General features: G+C 44.2%; 1 protein-coding gene across 14 annotated transcripts in view; it reads right to left on the bottom strand.

The window, feature by feature from the left end:
- The window catches only part of DENND1A (DENN domain containing 1A), a 503,929-nt gene that overhangs the window by 184,890 nt on the left and 294,103 nt on the right, over positions 1-24,936 (bottom strand). For all 14 annotated transcript variants that reach the window (XM_027614760.2, XM_027614750.2, XM_035723489.1 and 11 more), the window contains one exon: positions 14,838-14,883. In XM_027614760.2, the coding sequence (XP_027470561.2) occupies positions 14,838-14,883 (46 nt within the window). The remainder of the gene's footprint in view (positions 1-14,837; positions 14,884-24,936) is intronic.

Below are 24,936 nucleotides of genomic sequence, written 5' to 3'. Positions count from 1 at the left end.
GAAAGCCTAGTCTCCTCTCCCGTGGCTGAGGCAGCACCTTTGAGACCAGCAACTAGACGATCAAGGAAAGGGGACAGGTCCAGACCGACTTCCAGCAAGGACACCTTGTTTCAAGAGGACATAGCATGTTCCCAAATCAGAGCATTATCACACCCACAAAATGCTTTGCTTTGGCTCAAAGTAAATCTAGTCTCTGTCTCTCTGTGAGAGAGGCAAACTGACATGGCTCCTGACATTAGGTCTCCCTTAAGTCTGACTTCTCAGCAGCTGCTTTAATTTTGAAAGATGGAGAATATGGCTCTTATATCTTCATAGTATGTTAATCCAAATTTTATGCTAAACGACTGCTGCTGGGTTCATGCAGTCCCCTCTTAGGCTAATTCTACTCCTGACAAGCCAAACCACCGCAAGGGCCAGGGACGGGGGTACATGACCTGCATCCATCATCTTACGGACTCTTACAGCAACAACGTGATAGCTACTAGCCTGTGTGTTCCTCCCACACCCAACCCTTTACGAGTACCATATAATGTAATCCCCAAGACACTCCTGTGGAGAGAAGGAAATTGAAGATCAGGGAGGTAAAATAGCTTGTCCGAAGTCCTCTGGCTTAGAAACGGTGGAGCTACACACTGAAGCCCGTTGAACACCAAGACCCAATTACCCAATGCATCTTATTAATTGTTCTGACACATTGTTTCAATCAACAAACATACTGAGCAACTGTAATTTAACAGATGTTTGTTAAACACATACCAAAAGAATCAAGCCCTTCAGTAGCTTGATGGCTGGCCCAGACCCCATTAAAATTCCCAGGGGAGAGGGTTTTCTACAGAATATCACACCCATTTGATGGATGAAGAAACTGAGGCTAAAGAGATTAAATAGTCTGCCTGTATTCTTACAAGCGGTGTCTGTCAGAGAAAGGATTTGAGTCTGGGTTCCACGTGCCAATGTTCTTTCCACTATACGGCACATATAAAATGTGCTCAAATGCATGCGCATATATATGAGCACATAACAAAGAACAGCATGGGAGCCGGTGGCCTCCTAGGAAGAAAGGAAAGAGAAATAAGAGGAAAAGTGGAAAGGACAAGAAGAGGAAAGGAAAATCTTCAGGTATTCTAAACTATTCCCTCCTGAAATCTTGGATACACGCAAAGGGAAGAGTGACATTTTCTTTCCCTTCCTCAGGCCCCAAAGGTCACCAAGCTGCCAAGCAGCTGATAAACGCAGTGGTTTTTCTTTGGAGCCAGGAGTCACTGATTTGCTCCTTCCTGCTCCGCAAAATTAAAACTCTAAGCCCGACAGTTCAGAGGACCCCTGAAAACACCGCTGGAATTTCCCAGTGTGCTTTAAACAGAAACAGAAGCTTGACAAGGGAGGGAAGTGGTGCAAGCCCCTCACAGGTCAGGCCAAATCCACTCCTCACAAGGTAATAAGCACTGACTCTCATTAACAAGTCCAGGGATTTTCAACCCAGGTCAGCATGGAGTTATTTCTCCAATGGGCTATTTTTCCTTTCCTGACCGTCCATCTACTGGACATTCCTTCATTCACTCACCCATTCAGTCAGTCATGTGTCAGCCGGTCACATTCACGCCAACTTTATGCTAGGTTTTAACGACAGCCAGCCAGATAATGAAACGTGATCTCTGAACTGAAGAAGGCCTTGTTCGGCCTCCTTACAGGGAGGGCATGGATAGGGAGCAGTGGGGTAAACTCTAACCAACTGGCCTGAGAAAAGGCACAGGAATGTACGGTGGAAGAGAACATCTCCATTCACATGGAACTTGATCGATTCCCTTCACTGGATGATCCAGGGCTCAAGGTCAGGAAGTCCCAAGGCTGGTGTCCTGGTTCTTTCACTCACTAGGCCAGGTAGCTACAGGCAAGGCACTTTACCTTCTCCGGCGTCAGTTGCCTTCTCTGTGAGAAGTGAGACCTTCAGGACTGTCAAGAAGATGAAAGCTTAAGTAGGGCCTGTGTTTCCTGGAGGGCCAGCTACACTGCCAACTATATGGCCTCCTCGAGAGCCCCGTTCTGCCAGCTCTCCTGGCACCTCACTACCCAAGTCCGCCCTTGTGCTGGTGGTGTTTTGCCTCAAACTGAGGCATGCTCCCCATGCTGGAGACTCTGCTTCCTCATGTGTGACAAACAAGATGAGGAAGGTCTGTGGTAAAGCACAAAGGAGAGACAAAGCACTGGAGCACTTGGTGAGATATGAAGATGGCCCAGACCTAGGTCACCACGATTACCTCCATCCCACAAGGCCATGTTCTTCTATAAAACCTTCCTGATTACTCCTGCCCCATGGCGAGTTGCCTTCTCGAAGTCCTAGGCGCCAAGCACAGTGGACCATATATGACTGGGCCCACAAAAAAAAAAAAAAAAAGAAACTTGTTTAGTTATGTTTCCAACTGTTTCATGTATCTCTGTCACTTTTCCTTTAAAATAACCATTTTAACCTTACTATCTTCACAGATGTTGTAATAACACTACTGTCATCTATAAAGTACTGCAGGGTTTTTAAATACTAATATTTTAAAATACATTATTTCGTCTGATCCTCAAAGCACCCTCACAGAACAGGCATTATTAATCCCATTTTACAGAAGAGAAGACTGAAGTGCTTGCACCAGGTCCCCGTGTAATAACAGAGCTAGGACCTGAGCTTGGGACTGCCCGACCCCGAAGCCTGGTGGTCTCCCTCTCCTGTCTGTGCGGCCCCTCTACTTTCCCAGCTTAGCGAATATTAAGGACAGCGACTAGGTCACAGATTTATTTTGTAACCTCTGGATAGATGTATCAATGGCTAGACACAGAACAGCAAACAGACCCTAAACCTGGACCAGTACCATATTTTTCTTCTGAATACACTAAAACACTTCACACAATGAAACAACTCAGTCTGAATTCTGGTCCTGTAATTATTAGCTATGTGACTCTGGACAAGTTACTTAACCTCCCTGTGCCCAACTTTCATCATCTGTAAAACAGGGCCACCACGACTGGAGCGCAGGCTTGTTGTGAAAATTAAATAATGTGTGTAATGTGGCTGGCAGGATTTCAGAAACAGTATCCATCCAATTTGAAATGGTGAAACTTGAATTTAAGAGTTTCACTGGCAGTAGAAGGGGATGTCGATTCCCTAGTCCCAAAATGGTTTGGGGTCACCCTCCATAAAATAGGGCCTCATTTTTCCCCACACAACTGCCAACTTGCCATCATTCATTCATCACTAGGCACAGAAAACCCGGACTCCCATCTCCACCTGCCTTTTATTTGAAATGTCAATTTTTAAAGAGTGGAGAGGTTGGAAACCCAATTTAACAAGCACGCTGAAACATTGTTTATTGCCCCCATAAACATGGCTTAGTGAGAATTACGGACTTAATCAGAGTGAACTTATCTCCCGGTGAAAAGGAACACTTTAAATTTCAGAAATGGCACCTTCACTGTGAAAATCTCTTAACTTTTCAAACAAACTACAGGGGGTCTTAAACATATGGGCAGTAAAGGGGCAGCCATTACTGTGATTTGTCTTGCCCAAGAGCCAAGGAGCCCTAAAGGTCCATAACAACTTTAAGATCTAGGAAAAGTGTTTGGAAAATCATATTCAGGAGACATGACTCTAAAAACACCCAAAAGGCCTGCCAAGTGGGAAGTAATATCTGTCCAGTGGCTTGGGGCGGCCCAAGAGAATGGGCCCTGGCGTCATCAGGACGGGCTATTTAATAAAGCAGCCACACCAAGAAAGCACACCTTTCCTCCTACATGTAAGATGAAGCATTTAGCAATATGCAATATTTTGGTGACCTGCTTTTCAGAAAAGAGGTGTTACATAAATCACAAAGGCTGCTAAATGGTTTGTGTGTGTTTTTTTTAAACTATTCCAGAGGATGAGGTTCTGCGAACCCCAACTTCCCAACATGAAGCTTCATTAGGGCTGCTCTGATCATTCCAGGAAAGGTTTTCATAAAGACGCCCCATTTTGCAGAGAATGTATCAGCCTGGCTGCCAGAGGCAGGAAAGGCAACAGATATAAAATTTTATTATTTCAATGCCCCAGTAGCAGCCAGGAGGACTTAATGAAATCGCCAAGATTTACAATCTGAAATAGCTATTGCACAGACAGATATGGTTAAAGGAGCTGCGCCCTCTGACCTTTCAACCCTTTGATCCTCACACAGCAGGTGGCCTGGAGCCCCCTCCTGGGCATCTTCCCTCTCTTCCGACACTGCCGAACCTTGATGTGCAATAAGCCTGACCCTACACAGGTGACTCTCACGGTGCTTATCACCAGCAGCTGCTGCTAATGGAATGGCCCAAATCACTTGGCCTCGAGATTCTAACTCCGAGATGGGGGAAGAGGCGTCTGCTGTGTACTGTCCAAATGGTGCCGAAATGATGCTCAATAATTCAGCCCCCAAGTCCAGTTGTTTGGCAATGCTTAACGATGTCATTACAAAAAAGCGGTCCTAGAAATGGAACCCTGTCTCCTCTGATTTATACTTTGAGTTGGGGAGAGAAAAAAAAAATCACCTTTTAAAAATAAATCACAAATCTCAGGGAAAAAAAAAATCAACCCCGAAGTCCCAAATGCATCTCTCAGAACTTCCCTAAAACCATGTGCAGCAAATTTATACCAATGAAAATCAAAACAATTTTTGGAAACCTAAAATTGACTGTTTTCAGTTCCATGAAATTTCATTTAAAAAGCCCCATATGCCAAAATGTCCAAATTCTCTTATTTTTAAAAATTGGGATGACTTCCAAACTCATAGCTATCTTTTTCTTCCTTTTTTTTTTCTTTTAAAGCTAGGGATGGGTAATGTGCATATGTACTTATCAAGCTTCATAATTTAACCCGTTCGGTCAGTACAAAATATATGCAATAAAATGCTGAAGAGGCAGGATATAAATTTATTACCAGTAAATCATTCAAAACAATTGATGCCAAGGTTTAACATATATTATATTTGGTTAAAGACATGTCCAGAACCCTAGGCAGCCCCAGCCTGCAGATCTTAGATTTTTGTCAGATATTTGGGTTTATGGAGGGAAGGATTTTAGGCAGGACACATAAACCACTCTCTGGGATACTGATAACTTCCAAACACAAAAGCAAACTTTAGTGCCACTGTTGGTCAAACTTAGGAAAAGCCCTGAGCCAGTGCCTTTATTTCTAACAAACATAATATGGTGGCCCCACTCTACCTGCAAAGGCCAAAGCTCAGGTCATTAATGTCTGAATCCAAAGGCAAATAAAAAACTTACTTCTCTTGTAGCCTACATGGCATAGACCTTAAATACTCAACTTTAAATTCATTTTGAAATCAGCTGAGAATCAAACAATATGTAAAGAGAGGTTTACAGACTCCAATTTTAGTCACACTTTTCTCTATGGGTGTTTAAGTTTAGTACAGAAAGCAGTTTATGGAGAAATCAGTTTAGCAGGGGGAAAAAAAGGTACGTTACTACATTAGAGTTTGACCACTTCATACAAAATTATTACTAAGCTACCTTCTTCAGAGACGCCCAGTGGAAATACTTTATTAACAATAATCTCTATCACTGAGTGAGGGTCAACTAATGTGCGTGGAATTTTAATCACATTATTTCTAACGGTCATCGTTTTAAGGCAGGTGCCCCATTTCACAGATGGTAAGGCACACGTGCGCAGGACTAGCCCACATCTCACGCAGACAAATGGTGGGGCTGGGATTCAAACTTCGGCTCACTGCCTGCCCTAAAAGCCCATGGTCCATCCATATCTTCCCCCAAGAAGCAGAACAATAACATGCAGTAATCTGTGCAGAAAATACCAGATTTCAGCCTGCTTACACTTTGCTGTGGCCCATTTAAAGGCCTTCCGAATCAATTATTTTAGGTCATTAAGAGGAAGTTTAATTTGGTTGACAAACACCCCTACTGTGGTGACCTCACCTATCAACAACAAATGTCTGATGGTCACAAACCTGGACCATGAGTCTGCGGAGCATGGTGTTAAACAAAACCACATGTGCCCGGATTCCAAGTAGGATCTGCCTAGGCCAAGGGTACGGCTCTTCAATCATCACAACTGCTGGTCTCTGAGCTCCCACAACGGTCCCGCCCTTAATCACTTAGAAGGACTTTATGAAAAGAAGTCACCAGTCCCATGTGGTTGTGCTCGGTTAAGAGTGCCTTTGAGTTAATGTCAATTTAGAAAAAGTCACTCACTAAAAAATACAAAAGGAGGCTGAGAAAGAGGGGAAAGTCAATCTTAGGTAGATGCCTTTTAACTATATAATATTGACATACGTATAGTCGCTTCCATTTATTTGGCACCTACCATGTGTCAGGTACCAGGTCCCTCATTTACTCCTCATTAAAAACTCCTATGAAGTGGGGAATCTACCCATTTAAAAGCAAGGTGTCTGAGGCTCAAAGAGAAACCATCACCTCCTCTCTGCAAAATCCATACTCCCCTCACAGAGTGACAATTAGAAATGATATGGCTCAAGGGCCATGTATACTGGTAGACCCTCATTCAATGGTTGATATCATTATTTCCAATAGGCATCTCTCTCTTTTTAAAAAATGGATTTATTTATTTATTTTAGAGAGGGAGTGAGAGCAGGGGGCAGGGAGGGGCAGAGGAAGAGAGAGAGAGAGAGAGAGAATCCTCAAGCAGACTCCTTGCTGAGTGCGGAGCTCGATCCCAGGCCCCATGAAACCATGAAACCAAAATCAGGAGTCAGACGCTTAATCGACTGAGCTACCCAGGTGCCCCTTGAATAGGCATCTCTTAAGAAGACAACACAGTAATTCTTTGTACAGAGTAGTCTATGTGATGCAGTAATAATACCGCCCCCCCCCCCAGAAAAAAAACTGACCTCTTGGTTCAACAAAGGAGCTTGTTTAAAGTCCCCTTGACTTTCACTAGATGTTAGGTAGGGCTAGAATTTGAATCCAGGGCCACCTAACTCTAGAGCCCAAGAGTCCTTTCCACTCTGCTACACAGCGTCCCCGCGTGCTGCTCCTTTTCTTAATCTGACAGGATTTTGATTAGTTCAAGCTTCTCTTAGTAACAGTTTATAAACTAAATTTTCTTTGAAGTCAGTTTTCACATTGCTAAGCAGAACTTACATATAATGACTGGCTAAGTGATGATAGGAAAATTGGCAAACAAGAGCATCAATGATGGTTTCACATTTTTTACTGGGATTCTCCCTCATAAATTACTCAGTTTTTCTAATCTATAACAGAGGCTTATCTCATCTCACAAGAGAACATTTCAGTCACAACAAATTAGACTGAAAATGTACTGACTGCAAGAGATACTTAAATCAGCCAGAAGTACTTGTTCCCTTTGATTACATAAATTACTACTAGAGCTTTAAATTGTTTTATATTAACTAATTCCAACATTAGGATAAGTGACATTTAAGAATCACACTCATTTTAAAAGTAGATGCCACGGGAAGAGGAGAGCGCTTCCAGGGGAAACCCAACAGGCAAAATGCAGGAGCTCCTTCAGGCCCTAAGTTGAACAGAGCTGCCGAACTGTCACTCTGAATGCTGTGCATGTGACAGAGACTCACATGTGATGTTCTGCATGATAACAAATAGTATGCTGAGGAAATTCCCACAAAACTAAGTTACTGTCCAACTACTTTTTTCTTTATATGATAAAGCAAGTGCCAGTGATCTAAACTTCACGCCTCACTGCAAAGAATAATGCTTGATACAGTGTTTTTAAAAAGCTCTTCACATCCACTGTTATCAACTAAAATCTCACAACTCCTTGAGATAGGTAATATAAACTTAATTTTACTGTGGAGAGAATGAAGTCGTGGAGAGGCTAAGTAACCCGGCCCCAGATACAAGTGTACTCAGATCTCTTCTCTGGAGGCATGTGAGGCTGCCAGACGCGTCTCTCCCATCCCCTCACCACAATCCCCAGTGTATGGCATGGGGCCGCCCTGAGAAGGAAAAGCTCATGCAAAGCTGGGGCCTCTGCCCAGCACAGGGACAGGGCGAGGCATGATCCACACACCCTGAGGAGAGGGTGCACAGAGCAGAGGCTCTGGGTCCTCACAACCCCACCATAGCAGAGGGACTGGATTGAAATTACTTTCCCTGAGCCTCAGCTTCCCCATTGGCAAATATGGATACCCCCTGCCTGGCAGGGAGATCTGGAGGAATGCTCGAAAGTGAAAATGGGTAAAGTACTTGGCACAGTGTCTTGTGCTGAGCAAGGATTCAGAAGATGTCCCAACCCTCTCCCCTTCTTGCCAAAGATCTCCCCGTGAGCCTGTGACTAAAACTACCAGGTGGAGTTTTTCCTGCAAGTATCACCTTCTTATAAAGCAAGAATAGGATTATTTAGCACTAACAAATCTCACATGGAATTTCTCAATTCCTGTGAGGATACATATATAAGCCACCAGTTACATCTGAATATAATCATGGCTCAGACTTTTCCATCAATCTCAGCATCAACAAGTGTGAACTACATCTTATTACTGTCTACCTATGGAGGCCTGCGAAGAAGCAAAATGGCACAATGGTAAACAGGAAACACTCTTCTCCACTATGAAACGGTGTAAAAATAAATTTATGTATATAAAAAAAAGGCGAACAAAGGATTAAAGACTTTCTACGCTGAGGGAAAAATGAAAAGAAAAAAACGAGTTAAAACTGTGCCAACTCATTTGACAGAAATTCGGGTTCTTTGAGATGCATAGGAAAAAAAGAAAGGTTATTTTTCTTTTCTGTAAATAAGTAAATCCTGTGATTTTCGTGTGGAAGCCCGCCAGTTACACCAGGCGCCACTGCAGACACAAATGTTGCCTCTGGCTCCCACAGACCAAAGAGAGCTCTAACTTGGTCCCTGGATGTGGTGGCCCAGTGCTGCGCCAAGCACCTGGTGCATCTGCAAAATCAGGCTCCTAGACGCTCCCGCCAAGCCTCCCCAGGTAAAGAACGGAGAGAAAGATAAAGGAATGCTGTGACCTTGGCCTCGTGCCCTCATGTACCTATCACATGCCTCCTGACATTGCAGTGCTGGGAGAGGTGGCTAGGGGCCTGCGAGTCTGGTTTCTGGGTCTCACTCCCCCTGTTCTTACCGCCTGAACTATCACTTAGTATACAATCTAAATTTATATCCTCAAACTGGGCTGTAGAAAGAATATCTAATTCATAAAAAGTACTTGGAAACGGAGGAAAACATAAAATCTAGTAAAAGTGGTGCTTAAACCCCCGAAGAAAGTCATCAGCACAAACACCTCTGCCACGGCGTAGTAGCAAGGGGCCATTCGGAAGCTTGGGTTTGGGATGCTAACACATCTGAATTTTATATATATGGTCGTGGTGTGTAATTTACTAAAGAATTACCTTGATCTTTATAAATATCAATTTACTTTATTAACACGGTTAAGCAGTTTCCAAGCATTTTATATGGAAGGACTGTGTTTCTAATGGCCCAGAAGGAGAAGGCCTGACCATGTCCCTCCCCTATTTACACACTTCAATGGCTCTCCATTGCCCTATAAAGTTCAAACTCTTTAACAAGGCTTACAAGGCCCTGGATGGCCTGGCACTTGCCTGCCTACCTCAGCTCTCCCCTCTCCCTTCAGCTCTGTGCTCCTGTCAGATACTGAACTACTCATACTTTCTGGAAAACTCCATGGTGTTCATTTTAAGTCTTTGTCGATGCCGTTCCCAGTTTCCCTGGCTTCAGTTCAGGTAGACTTCCTCTTGGAAGCACAGCCTCAAGGCTAGATGTGGTGTCTGCCCTACCAGACCCATGGCATCCCAAATTCACTGCACTTACTTTCCACTTGTCTGCATCTGCTCCAGACAAAACCCTGTGAAGGCAGGGATTATGTGACATTCACGATTTCATACAGAACTCCTTGCATGATGCAGTGCCTGGGTACGCAGAAGGCTCTCGAAACATTCCTGTAGAAGGGGATGTAGACTGCATCCTACCACAGACCAGGCCCTGGGACATGCTGGGCACATACAGGACTCCCTTATTTAATCCTTACCACAATCCTAAAAGATGGATACTAACCACTATTCCAGATGAAGAAAGTAAGATACAGAGAGACAAAGTATCATGCCTGAAATTCCTACAGCAGGGGAGCAGTCCAGCAGAGGAATGACAGTGCATTCAAATTCTACAAAAGTACGGCTCCCATCCCTGACATAGTCTCTCTGGCACTGCAAACCAGGAGACAACAGGGCGAGCACAAACCAGTTTTGTTGACATTTTCCTTCCCCAGGTGATGAGGATGATGAGCCTGACAACCTAAGTGTCTCTGAAACAGAATTCAAAGCCATCAGCTTATCAATGTAAATGGCTTTAAGGCCATTGAGGAAATAAAAACAGCAATGGTTGTTGATCTCTGTTGAACTCTATGTGCCAGGAACTGTGCGAGGCACCCAATAAGCGTTATCTCACTGGATCCCCCAACAGTCCTTTAAGGGAGAGATGGCCATTGCCCTCACTTGATACATAAGACAACAGAGGTAAAGAGGTCAATTACGGTTCCCAAGATCGCATAAGCAGGAAGTAGGGGAGCCAGCACCCGGAGCCCACATTCTAACCACTACACTTCACTGCCTCTGTGTACAGGTGGAGCAGCATCTACAGGCTAACCCGAGCCTCCGTCTGGAACCGTGCCAGGGCTATCGCCTTTCCTTCCTCCTCCCTGAGCATTCTGCCACCAGGAATGATACATACATGATATCCTGCATCCATCCCTCATGTCGCTCTGAGGCCTGGACACAGAGCATTGTTTGTGAGGCTTGGAAAGGAAAGTCTTCATTTAACAAACAGGAGAAGCACCATCAACCAGATGTGACCTGGCACCTGCTACCAGCCATGGCGCAGAAGAGGGGCAGCAAAAACGTCTCCTGAACTGAACTGAGGTTGAAAGAATGAAAGGAAACAGCCACTGTGTAATCTGGCCACGTTTCGGTACTTCCTAGCTGCCAGCTAACAAGATCATTCTCTCCAAGAAGAAACTAGGTCTATGCCAATAGCCTTGGCTATCCTGCTAACTTACCACTAGCCTCAAATTAATGTTTGCTTAAATGAAAGAAAGAATATAAAAAGGCAGAAGGAGGGGTAAGAATCATGATCAACTATAAACTTGTCACTTTAGAAGGCAGGCAGACTCTTTAAGGGGACAAGGTTACCATTTAACACACAGCAAGGGCATCCTGGTAGAGCAGGAAGACCAGAATGAGGTCTTTCCCCAAAATAACTTTTTTTCAAATGAGAACACTAGGTTATAATTTATATTTCCTTTTGTGCAACAAATTTGAGTGTCATAAAAATGGTTAAAAAGTCTTCCTATGGTAGCTTTTTCTAAACTTTTATGAACATCTGCCACATTCATTTGAAGTTTAAAAAATTCTGGCACATATGCAAAGGCATAATAAGGTGCCTATAGCTTTCAAGAAAAAATAACAAGACAGTCAAAAATAAGCTTTTTGCTGAATTGCCAGTAAGAAAACTAGTGTGCAAGAGGAGATGGGCCTTCCCGAGCTCCTTCCTTAAAGAGCTTTCCTTTGGCCCCAGGTATGAGCTCCTCCCTGAGCATTACAGCCCATAGTTCCTGGAAGAAATCTCAGGAAAGCATTTCTTTCCCTTGAAGGGTATAATAGAACCAGATAAACCCAATCAAAAGGAATGACTAGAGCACTTGAAGTCTGAGCTGAAACCTACGCGAGGAGATAGACTCAAACCCATGACTGGGTAGTTCATGGCTGCGCAACACACCCAGGAAACACGACTTTGTCTGGAAAGTGGCTTAGCTGGCCTAAAGAACGGGGCGACAACTATTTCTGTTTTTCTTTTAGTGCTGACCACACAGGAGTTCAGCATGGCAAACCCCTCCCCAATTTCAAACAGGTCTACGGTTTATCTTGCCTGGTGCTTCCTGAACCTTCTCACTTAAAGCCCTTCAAAGGCTGAGGAGAGTAGACTTGCACCCATTTACCTAAACGCAAAACTGTCTCAAATTTTAGCTTCAAAATTTATGTATATTTTGCAATGCATGTTTTACTACCAAAAGGCCTTTTCAAAAATGCCTTATAATCATATAAAAAGTCAAAAATTTACTCCATCTTTAAGTAAAATTATAGTGCTGGGTTCCCTGGAAATAGTGACGCCTATTGGAGGCTCTAAATGTGTTCTGAATTCCAGTTTTCCAAGCAGGCACTCAATCCTTCTTTTCAGAAAGCACCTGCTTGGCGTCCTGCTAGGTGCTGAGGACACCACATGAACGAAGCACAGTCTTTGTTCTCAAAGAACTCATACTCCTCGGGATGACAGAGAGGACAGAGAAGCAGACAGCTATCATCCAGAGCAAGAGGTACAGGAAGTGAAAGATGACAACTGGGGGACTTCTGGGAAGGGCTGGAGAAGGGCAGGCTTAGCCACAGGGGTGTGTGGGGGGGCATGTGTGTTTAGGGATCACTGCGAGCACTGGCTAGCAAGGGACAGTGAGAGGACACGAGGCATGACAGCGGCGGAGGGACTGACCAGATGTGGGGAGGGCAGAGAGAGGTGGGCCGTAGAGGTACAGGGACCAGGCAGAAGGCACTCCACCAAATGTCGGGCCTATGCCTTGAATTTCATCTCCATTTTCATCCCTCCACAGCCTAGCAAATGTCTGGAACACGGAGGCCTTCATTTTGCTTATCAAATGAACGAGGAAGTCTTCATAAGAATCCAAGAGAGCAAAGAAAGAAGATTAATGAAGGCAGTGAGGAAGGAACAGGGTGAGAGTCCCGGTCAGAGACATGGTGACTACTTAGAGAGAAAGAACTGAAGAAGAGGAGCCCTGAGCCATGTTCCGCATGTCCCACCTTGGTGCCTTTGCAGGCAGTGGTGCCACTCACAGGGATGGGGAGCACCGGAAGGCTGTGTGTGTGTGTGTGTGTGTGTGTGTGTGTGTAATGCACTGTTTGGGGAAGTCTGAGTTTGAGCCATCTGTAGTACATTAGGTGACAGTCAACTGGCACTTGAAACTTTGCATCTGAAGTCCACAGAAAGGGACGCCAGTGTTAGAATCACAGCCGAGAGTCACTGACATTACCTCGGTAGCTGAAGCAAAAAGTCTTATGCGAGAAGACCAGAGGGCATGTGGAGAAGAAAAGCAAGCTAAGACTAGAAACGTGGACAATGCTGAAGGTAAAGGCACATGAAAAGGAGTCTGAAAAGCCCGTGCTGGAACAGTCTGGAAGGCAGGAGGAGGGGCAGGAAAGAGCTGTGGACTCTGATAGACCAAATGGTCTTTAGATTCGTGTTTCAAACTCTGCAAGAGGAGGCATGAAAGGTCAACAAGAAAGGATTCGCTTTCAATTTTTCACACAGGAGCTTTGAATACACCCCTAAACTTGACAAACAAAGGTAAAACACAGAAGAAATCTCTTCAATCTGATCTAAATACACCATCCAAGATAGTCCATAAACTGTGTACTGTATGTGCTCAGGGCTGGGTGATGACAAGGAGGAACTGTTAACAGAATGTAGGAGCCACATGGCCGTCCTGTCAAATTAGAAATTTGAGCAGATTTCTGTGGTCTATTTTGATCAAGATTCTCAATGTCAAACAAACAGGTTTTTCGATAACCAACTTGTTTCATTTTCGTAAGCACAATAGCACAGTGTGCAACAGCTAGTGAAGAAGCAGGTGGTCCTCGTCGACGTGAAATGAAGGGAACAGAAGAAGAGAAGTAGCACTTCCTTTAAGACATGCAAAGCATCATCACAGACGGACATGGCTCTAGATTTTCCCTCTGAGAGCGTATCTCCTGTGCAAAACAGGCAAGCCCCCCACCTCCCACCCCGTCTTGCTCTAGTACAAATTTAAACTCTCTCTTGAGGAGGGAAAAGCTTAAGGTTCATGTCTACGAACCAATGGCACTTACAAAAGCACAGAAAAGTCCTTTAAAAGAACTGCTATCTAATTGGTACAGCCATGCAGAAAGCAATCTGGCACCAGATTCATAGCTTTGACCAAGCATTTCTACTTTGGGGGTTCTGTGCTAAGGAAATAAGTCAAAATGCAGATAAAGCCTTATGCATAAAGATGTTCACTGAAATGCTATTTATAATAGCGGAAAAGGATAAACAACCTAAGTGTCCAACAATAATAGGAAAATGGATAAGTTGTGGTATATCCAAACAGTGGGCTGACAGGCAACAAATTAAAAATTATTATTACTGAGAGTAGATTAAAAACATGTAGAAATCCCCATGCCATAATGTTAAGTGAAACAGACATAAAATTATACACACACACACACACACAACCGGTTATGCACATTCATACAAAATATATATTCACAGAATATAGACTAGGAGGAAGAATAATGAAATGCTAACAGTAGTTGAATCTGGAAATAATGGTATTGTGGATAATTTTAACTTTCTTTATACTTCCTTATACCACATGCTCTACAATGAAAACGTAATACTGTTATAGTGATTTAGAATAAACATCATTTTGAAAAGCAAGCAATTTCCCTTCCCTCATTCAAACCCTTAAAGAACCCCTTCCTCTTGCCTCTTTGAACCTCACTCCCTCACCCATGAAAATTGACAATCTCCAAGCAAAGTAGAAAAACACTGGAAACCAGAGCCCAGTGGAAAGGGTCTCCGCTGAAAGCTCAGCTCTGTGCACCTGGGAGGGGGCTGCGTATGAGGTGTTGCTTCGACATGCTCCCATGTGCAGAGCTGTGAATCCAGAGACTGTGTCTTTTCCATTGCCACATAGCAAAACAAAGCTGCAAGTAGAGAGATCTGGGGAGGAAAGGCGCCAACTTACCTCCATTAAACTTAAATGGATTCCTATGAGGTAGGGCATGGGAGCACTGTGAAGAGAAACAGAGACACATAGCTGCTTTAATGTCTGTTGCTTCTGACAGAAAATTACAGATGGTTCACTATTTGGAGAAAAACTGTTTTAATAAACGTATGCACAGTTACATTTCCTTTCACAACAAAAATCCTAATGTGACATTTTGTTCCCAAGCCTAGAAACTTCCGGAGAATTTCAAAATGTGGGCAGCATGAGAAGCAAGCATGGGTGGTGGGAAGAGCACCGACCTTGGCATTAATCCCTCAGGAGCAGCTCTGTGACTACACAGCCTCAGTTGCCTTACCTTTAAAATGGGATACTGGAATTGAACTGGCAGCTCATGATCAGAACGAGAGAATACACGTCAAGTGATTAGTATAGTTCCTGGCACAAATGGAAACTATTATTGCCACAATTACAACAGAAAAAGCAGTTAACAAGGTTGAATGGAAGGCATGATGTGTTTCGGTGAAGAATGATTGTTTTATTTGCTGTTTCCTTCTGCCATCCAGAGATGTGATCTAACTGTCCATTCTGACTGGCCTAAGTACGTGAGGAACTTCGAGCAAGCCTTCCCCCACCAAGTGCACACATGCCATCCAATGACACCACAGTTCACTAAGCCCCTTTCAACTGCTTCATTCACAGGGAGGGCAATGGTTCCCTAAGTCAGTGACTGAGCAGGAGTAGAGAACCCAACTCTTAAAACCTGGGCATTATGGACTGATTTCCTTTAGTTTCAGGAGTGTGTGTGTGTGTGTGTGTGTGTGTGTGTGTGTGTGTGTGCGCACTCACACACATTATCATTTATGATGCTACTTACCAATAAATGGGTTAAGCATTATATGAGGAAATTCAAATTCATCTTTCCTAATCCACATAACAATGGCATAAGGTAGGCGTTATCCCCATTTTACAGAGGAGAGAATAGCCCCAGAGAGCTTAAACCCCTTCTCTAATGCCATAAAACGAAGGAAGCAGCAAACCTGGGAGGACTCTGAAGTTTCTTCTTCTGGGCCACGCTGACTTCATAACACTGAACCTAAAATCCCTGGGCTCACCTCCCATCGATGGGACAGTAGGGGAGAGAGGTCAAGAAGCAGGAGGAAGAGAGAGAGCGGGCACCTTTTCCCCAGGTCTCTCCAGTACGTAACACATCCTATGAAAGGTGCAAAAGTTATTTTGTGAGCCTAGAGCAAAGATACCTGGCTCTGGTCAAGGTGACCAGGCACCTTTCCTCTGGGGCAGCCAGGAGACTGCAAGTGGATCTGTAAGGATGGCATTTCTTGGGAACAGGGTGGGGGAAACCAGAGGGGTAAGAAGTGAGAACGCAGAGGTGTGCTTTCACTTGAATACTAAGGAGTTTAGGCTTTATCCTGAAAGCAATGGGTAGGGAATGAAGGTTTTTAAACGTCAGATGTGCATTTTAAAATTGCTCAAACATTTAAAAATAAGAGAGGGCACAATTCCCTCATCACCATTCAACAAATAAAATTCTTCAAGCAAAAATCCTTCCCCAGAATATAAAATGTCCTCCTTACTACAGATCTCAGCAGTAATATATCTTGGGAGCCTGTAAAACAGACTTGAATATTAGCAGCACAGTTTGGGAACTATTCTTCTAGACGACTTTTGTATTTGATAATAGCCAAAGAAAGAATTATACACACAACTGCAGTGAAAGTGGAGTTGTCTTGTCTTTGTTTTCTTCTTCTTCCTCTCTCCTTTTTTAAAAAAGGTATCTGCTGTGCACATTCAGCTTCTCTTCGCTTCTAGGGGCAAGGAAATGCCCTATGATATTTTTTTCGCTTAAACTGTAAACCATTAGTTTAGCTGCCAGCTACACAAATGCTCAAACTTCCCAGTGTGCCGGGCTCTGCTGTCCAAGCTTTTTCCAGTGTACACTGAAATGAATGTGTTTCTAATTAAGTAGCTTCAGGAACGCGACAGCTTCAATGTCAAAAATACAAAGTCTGAACCCTGGCAGGAAGTCTTAAGACTGCAAATGTCTCATCTAGTGGAACCTTGCCTAATGTAATGAAAGGAAGCAGGAAGAGTGCAGAATTCCAGAAAAATGGCCACTTATTAATTTGTCCAGAAGCACAGCCTAACACATAGAAGAGAGAAAAACTCCAATCCATAATATTTAACCAAATCTCATCAACTTTTCCAGTTCCTACGTTTAATCATGCAAATGACAAAGGACGTGGAGTTTTAATTAGAATTTCAGAACTGAAATTCCAGCAAATGAGTTAATGTACAGAAAAAGACTGTTCAAACAAGTGTAAGAGGTGAAAATAAATACTGCAAAAGTCTCTGTATAACTAAAGGCTCTTACCTGAAAAAGAAATGTTTTCTAGAATTTTAAGTATGTAGGTTTTAATGCCATGCCCTTTTGTCCTGCAATAAAAATCAGTGATACTCTTAAAGAGAGGAAAAGGAGTCTTGCAGAAGTGACTACAGATGCAAAATGGGACAAAGTGGGACTCACCCTTCAGGTATCATTAGGTAGGCATTTTTTTTAAGCCCAATAATTTCCCAAAGGGTAATTATGGCCTATCATAGAAGTGCAATTTCTTAGCCAAGTACTGTTAGGGCTGCAACAGTTCTGTATTTAGAAAATATTGAAAGCACATTTACTCCGAAATCACAGCAGCTCCAGGTTTTGTATAAATGCAAATTTAGACAAATACCCTTTACACTGTCATCATTTGCTTACAAAGCCTCAAATACTTCCCTGAATTGACTGCATTTTGCTCTGCAAAGATACTAATTACAAATTCCAAGTGGGGAGAGGAAAATGGGGGGAAAAAAAGGAAACCCAGAGTCTCCTTAACATCTCAATGTAGCAAATATGTAACTGGGTAATTCTAGGTGTGTTCTGAAAATTTCTATTCTCAGTAAACCTCAAAGTTATTGTAGCTACTGACTTGCTTTCTTTGGAAACCTCTTTTCTTTGGCTTTTTATGGTAAAGAGAAATTTGGGGGAGGGGGATCACATCACCTTAACGTTATTTTTATTTTCACACTTTTCTTATCCAGTATTGGCCCACATTTAACAAACATATTTATACCTTCGAAATTATAGAATGCATACATATTTTATTGTTTTCTCATTGGCTACATTAACGTCTCCCATATTAGACTACAATCTTTGTGATTAAAGACTGTAATATTCCACCAGGTATGGATGCAGTAAATTAAGGCTGCACCCTATTTCCAGAGTTAGATATTAAGTCGCTTTCAACTTTTCATTATAAGTCATGCAGTAATGAAAATGAACAACTTCATGGGCACGAATTCCCAATCATGGAATTACTAAATCAAGAGGCAGGGCTGTTGTGTGTGTGTGTGTGTGCGCTGTTGGTTTTTTTGTTTTGTTTTTTCTTTTTTTTACATCTTTTGTTATTTTTTGGCAAAGTGCTTCCTAAAAGTGCAGGACCTGCCCCACTGGAAATCTTCCAGGACTGTTGCAAGGGTTGGAGATAACCCATGAAGTGCCTGTTACAGGAGTAGCACACGATAGGCTCAGTAACTTCTCATGTCCAGATGGGTTCTCTCTGAGGCCCTGACATGGCTGGTCCCACTGGACCCATTCGCTTAGCACCCAAAGAATGATTTCTTGTTCCTGCCCTGGTTCTGAGGGATACCTGGCAAAGCCCTGGTGAGGACAGTCGAGACTCCATTATGAGCGTGAGGTGCTTGCTATGCATCGTCAGGCACATGTGCTGCTGACACCAAGCACACTCTTGTCACTCTTCTACTCACTGAGCTCAGTAGGTTGCTTGACACTTTTTTCAGAAGGCAATCTTTACTCTTGGTTTTATATACCACCAAGGATGCAAAAGACCACAAGTAAACTGTAATTTGTTACTTCCTCACCACTTACAATGACAAAATTTAAAAATCACCTATCACTCTTGATCACTCACCTTAAAAGGAAAATACAGCAAAATACATTTGTTTAAGCAATTCCTAAAACACTCCTTCAACATTCGGAGTTTGACCACCCTGCATCATTTTGATTCAGTCATCAACGTGCGTGTTTTCCCAAGGGTATCTCAGTAACAAGACATAATCCAACTTCATCTAGAAGCTACCGTCCTTTATTAGGTCCCCCAAAGAACTTGTTTGTTGCTTCTCAAGAACACAGCAATGCAAATATCTGTTTAACTAATAGCAAATGAACACCGTGCTGCTTTGCTCTGGGTGCCTTTCAGTATTCACGGTGACTTTGCATCTCAAAGCCGATTCCGAGTGCGTTTTTGGAGACATTTTAAATGGCAATTAGCCACAACATGAGTGGAACCAATAGTGCACATAATTAAAGCGGTGATCATATTAACAGCTCTGACCAAGTTCATACATAGGCAGGCCACGACAACTGTGTCACAACTGCCCTGTGGTTGGCCGCAACTGTGGGATGCCATCGTGCGTCTCTGAATAGCGGGAATAGCGTGGCTCTCTATTAGGCCTTCGTTCTCGGGAACTACTGCACTGTCTGACTTCATCAGTTACATTCTGGAAGAGCAGAAACTATTCTTTCTTCCTTCTTCCCTGCGAAGGAAAGAACATCTGTTGCTGGTGTCAAGGCAGTGACAATATAATGACCTTTGCCTGAAAGGTATGTTTAATTTGAATCCTATTAAGGGGAAAAGGAACATTATAATATTTATTGAGCTACTATAACCCAGCTGCTTTTATGCATTATTTACACAGAATTCTCAAGATAACTCTCCAAGGTAGTGTGCTATTATCCACATTTTCAGACTGGGAAACAGGCTCAGAAAGGTGAAGTAACTTGCCCAAGGTCACACAGCTAGTATAGGGAAGCTGTAATTCAAACCCGGGGATGTCGGATGGCTATGCCCAGGCTGTCCCACAGCACACGCTCGGTACTTAAGCCAAAAGACGTGCTGGTACACCAAGGGGGCTACTCACCCAATCCTCCTTGAACTCAGGCCTGTGATGTAGAGAACTTTCTTACAGGTAAGTTCTACGCACAAGCTCACTCCCCGTGTGAATGTGGCTTCTGCAGACTTATTAAGGGTCTTAACAGCCCCGTACATTATTACTGCACATTCACAATTTGTTTAATTCCTTTCCCCAGACAACTAGAGCTCTCTTAATTATGTTCCCCTGAGGTGAGTGGCTACTAATTGGAAAAGAGTCAGGTGAAATAAAAGAACACTGGCTGCTCAAATACATAAAATACAGCTTCCCAGGACAAAGAGGGAGGGGCGGGGGAGGACCTGTGGAGAGGTGGGAGGGCCCCCACCCCAGGTGAGCAACACCTCTTTGACCCCAGTAAGGAATTAGCTAAGAGCTGCCCAGGGACTTGGAAGGTCCACTGTGTTGCTTTTCTTTTCCCCATAAAAATGCGCAGTCAGCATTACAGTTCACACGCTGCAGTACCCAGTCCACCTCTCAGAGGCACGCACCTCCTGAATCACATATCCCGAATGGCCAAGGGGAGCCCGTAAGTCTTTCCTCAGTTCACTACTTTTAAAGGAAAGGAAAACTCTGAAAGAAGTCTTCTTCATTTGAGCTTTTCTTTTTTTTTTTTTTTTTGGAAAAGAAACAAAAGTGTAAACACAGCTTGTCCCTTGTAGATTCTGCTCGGAAATAAGGAGACAAGAGGTGGGAGAAGGAGCACCAACAAAGACCTCACAGCACGTCTTGTCAGAGAGCACTCAGCATCATAGCTCTGGTCTCGCTGGGAGTGACCAGATGGACGGCGGGCAGGCCGATATCCTGGCTGGTGTGCACAGGGAGTCAGGCCCAGCAGCCACTGTCTACTGCACACCTGCAAAGAGCCAGCACTGGACTAGGGGCTCAACGGGCATCCTCTCCACAGACCCTCACCACAACAGTGTGAGGCAGGTACAACTGCTACCAGCACCATACAGATGAAGAAATGAAGGTCATGCAGGTCACACAACTTGTCAATGGCAGAACAGACTAGAACCCAGGTCCTTTCTGCTGAGACAAAACGAGCACACTGTTTCCCGGAAGTCCAGCCTTTGTGCGGCCGGTGGAAGGAGGAGGGAAAGGAGATGAGGTTGTCCCTACTCCGCGTGCTGAGGGCTGGCCAGCAGCTATGCCAAGTCGTAGGCCCCGTCACATCATGTCTAAGCACCCAGCTCCCCGCCTCCCCTCACCATAGGAATCCTCCTGTCCTAAATTTCTCTCTGAGCCCTTCCTCAGACGGTGTCCCTAGGCCCCAACCCCTCCTCCTTCAAGGCTTCTGAACCTCTGCTGCCCATCAGAGCAGAGCGCCGCTTCTCACGTAACCCCAGTGGTTGCGAACACCTCCCTTTTTAGAGGCTTTTGTGTGAGCTGCCCATTTGGCAGAAAGCACATGTACATTTGCATGGTTCTCCTAGACTGTCAGTCACAGGAGAGCCGAACGGTTTTCCGTTCGCAGAGCCAACCACGTGCTGAGCACGGAAGAACAGCGACAGCGGGGCTGCTACATACTGAGTGCACACCAGACACCAAGGGCTGTGCAGCAGGCTTTAGCCACCTTATCTCATTTAATCCCCAAATAATCCTATTTATACCATCCATTTTATAGATTAAAAAAAGGATTCCCAGAAACCTGCCCATGGTCACAGTTAATGGTGATTCCAGCTCAAATCCTTCTACTTCAAAGTCTCGTATACTACTCTTGCTTAATATTCTCTTAACCATTATGCTACCTTAAGGAAAAAAAAACACAATTATTTGACAATTGTAACTGAAAAAGCAAACAGCAAGTGGATACTTCATAGAATAAAACTGTTTGCCTTACTAGCTTAAATGAATGGGTATTTTTTGTTCTAAGTAAGATTTAAAGCAATTTAATACAGTAACAAGAGCAGGAAAAGAAATAGGGCAAAAGGAAGAAACGCAAGCCGGGGTGAAACTGGTGCTCTAGTTGTGTACTGTGAGGTTTCTTGCACACCTGCTGTGAGGGCCACAAATTTGGCTCTGAGCGCTCCAGGGAGAAACGGGATTATAATAGGCTTCATGGTGTCCATAGAGAAAAATCAGCTAGTCATTCAGGAGCTTGAATTTGAAAAAGGCAACTGGGGAGGGGAAAGAGAAAACGAACATCTTATGGTACATCTGTTATATGCTCAGTGTCTTGCATCTGCTGGTCAGACAACCGACAAATATGACTGTGTGTCAGGCATCACGGAAGGGCTGGGGATAGAGGGCACAGCAAATGGCGCAGGTCCCCACCTATTCGGAGCTTACAGCCAACAGCAGACATGAAATAAGCGTGTTAGTGTATACGTGTGCACTGAGGTAAAGGAAACAACACAAGGTGCTGCGGGGCGGACCTGAGGTGACCTCGTTTCATTGTGGCAGCAGTCTTGAAAGCCTGAGCTCCATAATTTACAGAGGCATCTATGGCTCAAACAGGTTAAGTGACTCGACAAAGGTCACAGCTGGTGAGAGGCAGAAAATACGGCTTGAAAAGCAGAAGGGGTACAAATGCCATGAGTTAATCACAGTTTTCTTAGGGGAAAAAGTACTTAACTTTGTGCCTGGTTTCCACCCGGCCCTCCCTGATTTATGAGCAATAGCTTGGGATGAGGACCCATGAGAGGACAGGAGCAATTCTAGATTGGGAAAGGAGGCACAGACTGCCTAGCTTCCATGTGTGCTGTTGGGAGCCAGCATACAGGGCTCACAACTGTGGGGCAGTGGGGTGTGCACGGGGTCGGGCACTGGGGATGGTTTGCTAATGCGACACATGTCTATTGCTGCAGCTGAAGCATGGGGGGCGGGGGACAGGGTACAGTGCCCTTCTCAGTGTGGGCCCTATGGCTTCCTGGGGTAACCTTGGGGCTTGGGGGAGATGCCTTCCAGAGCTCCAAGCCCCCGAACCTAACCTAAATGAACACATGAGCTACAAAGATAAGGCCTGGATGAAAACCTGGAAAGGTCAACATCAAAGCCTGAAGTGGTCCGCCCTTTTGTGCCTCCTCAGTCTACCGGAAGGAGACATACTTGAAAAACATCAGGAAGGGCTCCATGGCTAAGACCACTGTAGCAGGAGAAGTTAATCACAGAGAAAAGGTCAGGAGACAGGGCTCTCTATTGCCCCAGGGAGTTCAATGAGAACCATAACAGCCAGAGCCAGCTGCAAAGGGAAGTCTCAAGTTGTGAGCCACCAGCCACCCATGAGAGTCTCATAGAAATGCAGGAATGAATGAGGGAAGAAAGAAATGAGGAGAGAAAGAAAGAGGTTTATGGATAAATCAAAAGAAAGTAAACCGCCCCCCAAATGTAAAAGTTTAAAAAGAGGGAAAGAGTTCTTTTTGTTTTTCTAGGACTAAGATATGTCACATGCCAAGATGCACAGCATCCAATTACTTCTTAGCCTAGCCTCAGTCTTTCAAATGTTTAAGGGTAAGAACAAACCCATTTCGTTGAAAGATCGCTCTGAGGCTAACACTGTGTTGGTGGCTTCATGTACTCTACCCTGGGTCAACAACTGAGAGAGGCAGGGACGCTCATGCCAAAAGTCCTGCCATTAGGTAAGGCACCTCCCCTGCTGAGGCATGATTGCATTACATGGTCTGTAGCTCCTGCGCTGTTAGTGACCAGGAACACGTCTAGAATGTTTGCTATAGAGACCACCACACTGTGCCATACAAATTCCACAGTTTTCTAAGTCTTGGGTCCAAGACAGGTTTCCAGGTCAGAGAGGAGTGAGGAATTACATACTGAATGTGTCTCAAGAAATGGAAAGCCAGGCAAAGGCTTGGTTGTATAAGCAGAGGTCAGGGCCAGCCATGCTCCATGCAGGCTAGTCAGAGACTAGGACAAGGAAGGCAAGTTGTGTTGCCCCCTGTCACATCAGGCAGCAGGACTGGGCCCAGCAAGGTGAGACCAGCAGACCAGGTTCTGACACTCAGATGTAGATGCAGCAGCAGAGGAGGTGGTGGGCCCACAGGGTGGGTAAGCTGCCATCAGGAGAGCTACCCAAAGGGTGGGTCGGTGAGCCGACAGCCACCATCCCCAACTGGGGAAGGGCCATTCCCATGGTAGAGGGGCACTATGTCTTCTCTAACCCTGCAAGTCTCTGCACCATTGTGGGCATGCAACGCTGAGGCTGGATGACGGCTGTCTTGCTGCACACCTAGCATCTGTGTCATCAGGGGCACCTTGGAGGGACCAAGTTAAGGGTCTGATGCCAACCACCTAAACGGCCTACTCATTTTCACAGAACATTTGCTTTCTGCCATATATGCTTCTGGAAGGTTAAAAAATGTCTATTTTTAAATAAGGACCAATTACCTTACTAACAATAAAGATTGTACTCAAAATCTAATGGATCTGGAATTAATGGTGATTTGGTTGCACAACCCTGCGAATACACAAAAACCCCACAGAATCGTACACTTTTAAAAAGGTTAAGTGCTGCAGTATAGGAATTACATGTGAATTTAAAAAAATGGAGAACTTGAACCTATAGAATCTACAGTATCAATACAGATTCCTATGTAATCTATAGCACAGATAATGCAAAGAGCTCCCAGTCTCTTCTCTCTGCCATTTTTCCACCAGGAAGACAGTTTACTCATAAATTGTCCAAAACTTCCTCCAAAGGCTCTTGGCATCCTTGGCTTTGGGTGCTGAAGGAAATGGAGGGGCATTTAAATGTAGTGACTGTCAACACCAAACAAGTTTTTAGATGCCAGGCTTTTCATAGACAACATATTTTTAGCTACACTCTTGGGGATGAGGAAACGGGAGGCTCGGAGAGGTTATGTGATTCACCCAAAGACATGAATTCGGTGGGACCAGAGCCAGGATTTGGACCTGAAACTTAACTCATCTACTACTCAGCCTCCCTGTTCAAACCCCAGGGTCAAGTTTAGCCAAATCTTACTAAGGGATTTACCTGGAAATTAGAATTTCCCTTTGTTCAACCAACTCACATTGTTTATACACTTCCTGCCCGTCAGGCCCACCACAGACTCAACTTCCTTCCTTCTGCTGTCTGAAACTGAAATCCTGGTCCATACCTTCTACTACTGCTCCCAGAGGAGCACCTGTTGCACTGCTT

Source organism: Zalophus californianus, chromosome 13 (assembly GCF_009762305.2).
Source record: "Zalophus californianus isolate mZalCal1 chromosome 13, mZalCal1.pri.v2, whole genome shotgun sequence".
NCBI classification, from domain to species: Eukaryota; Metazoa; Chordata; class Mammalia; order Carnivora; family Otariidae; genus Zalophus; species Zalophus californianus.
This window is presented reverse-complemented; position numbering and strand designations above follow the sequence as displayed.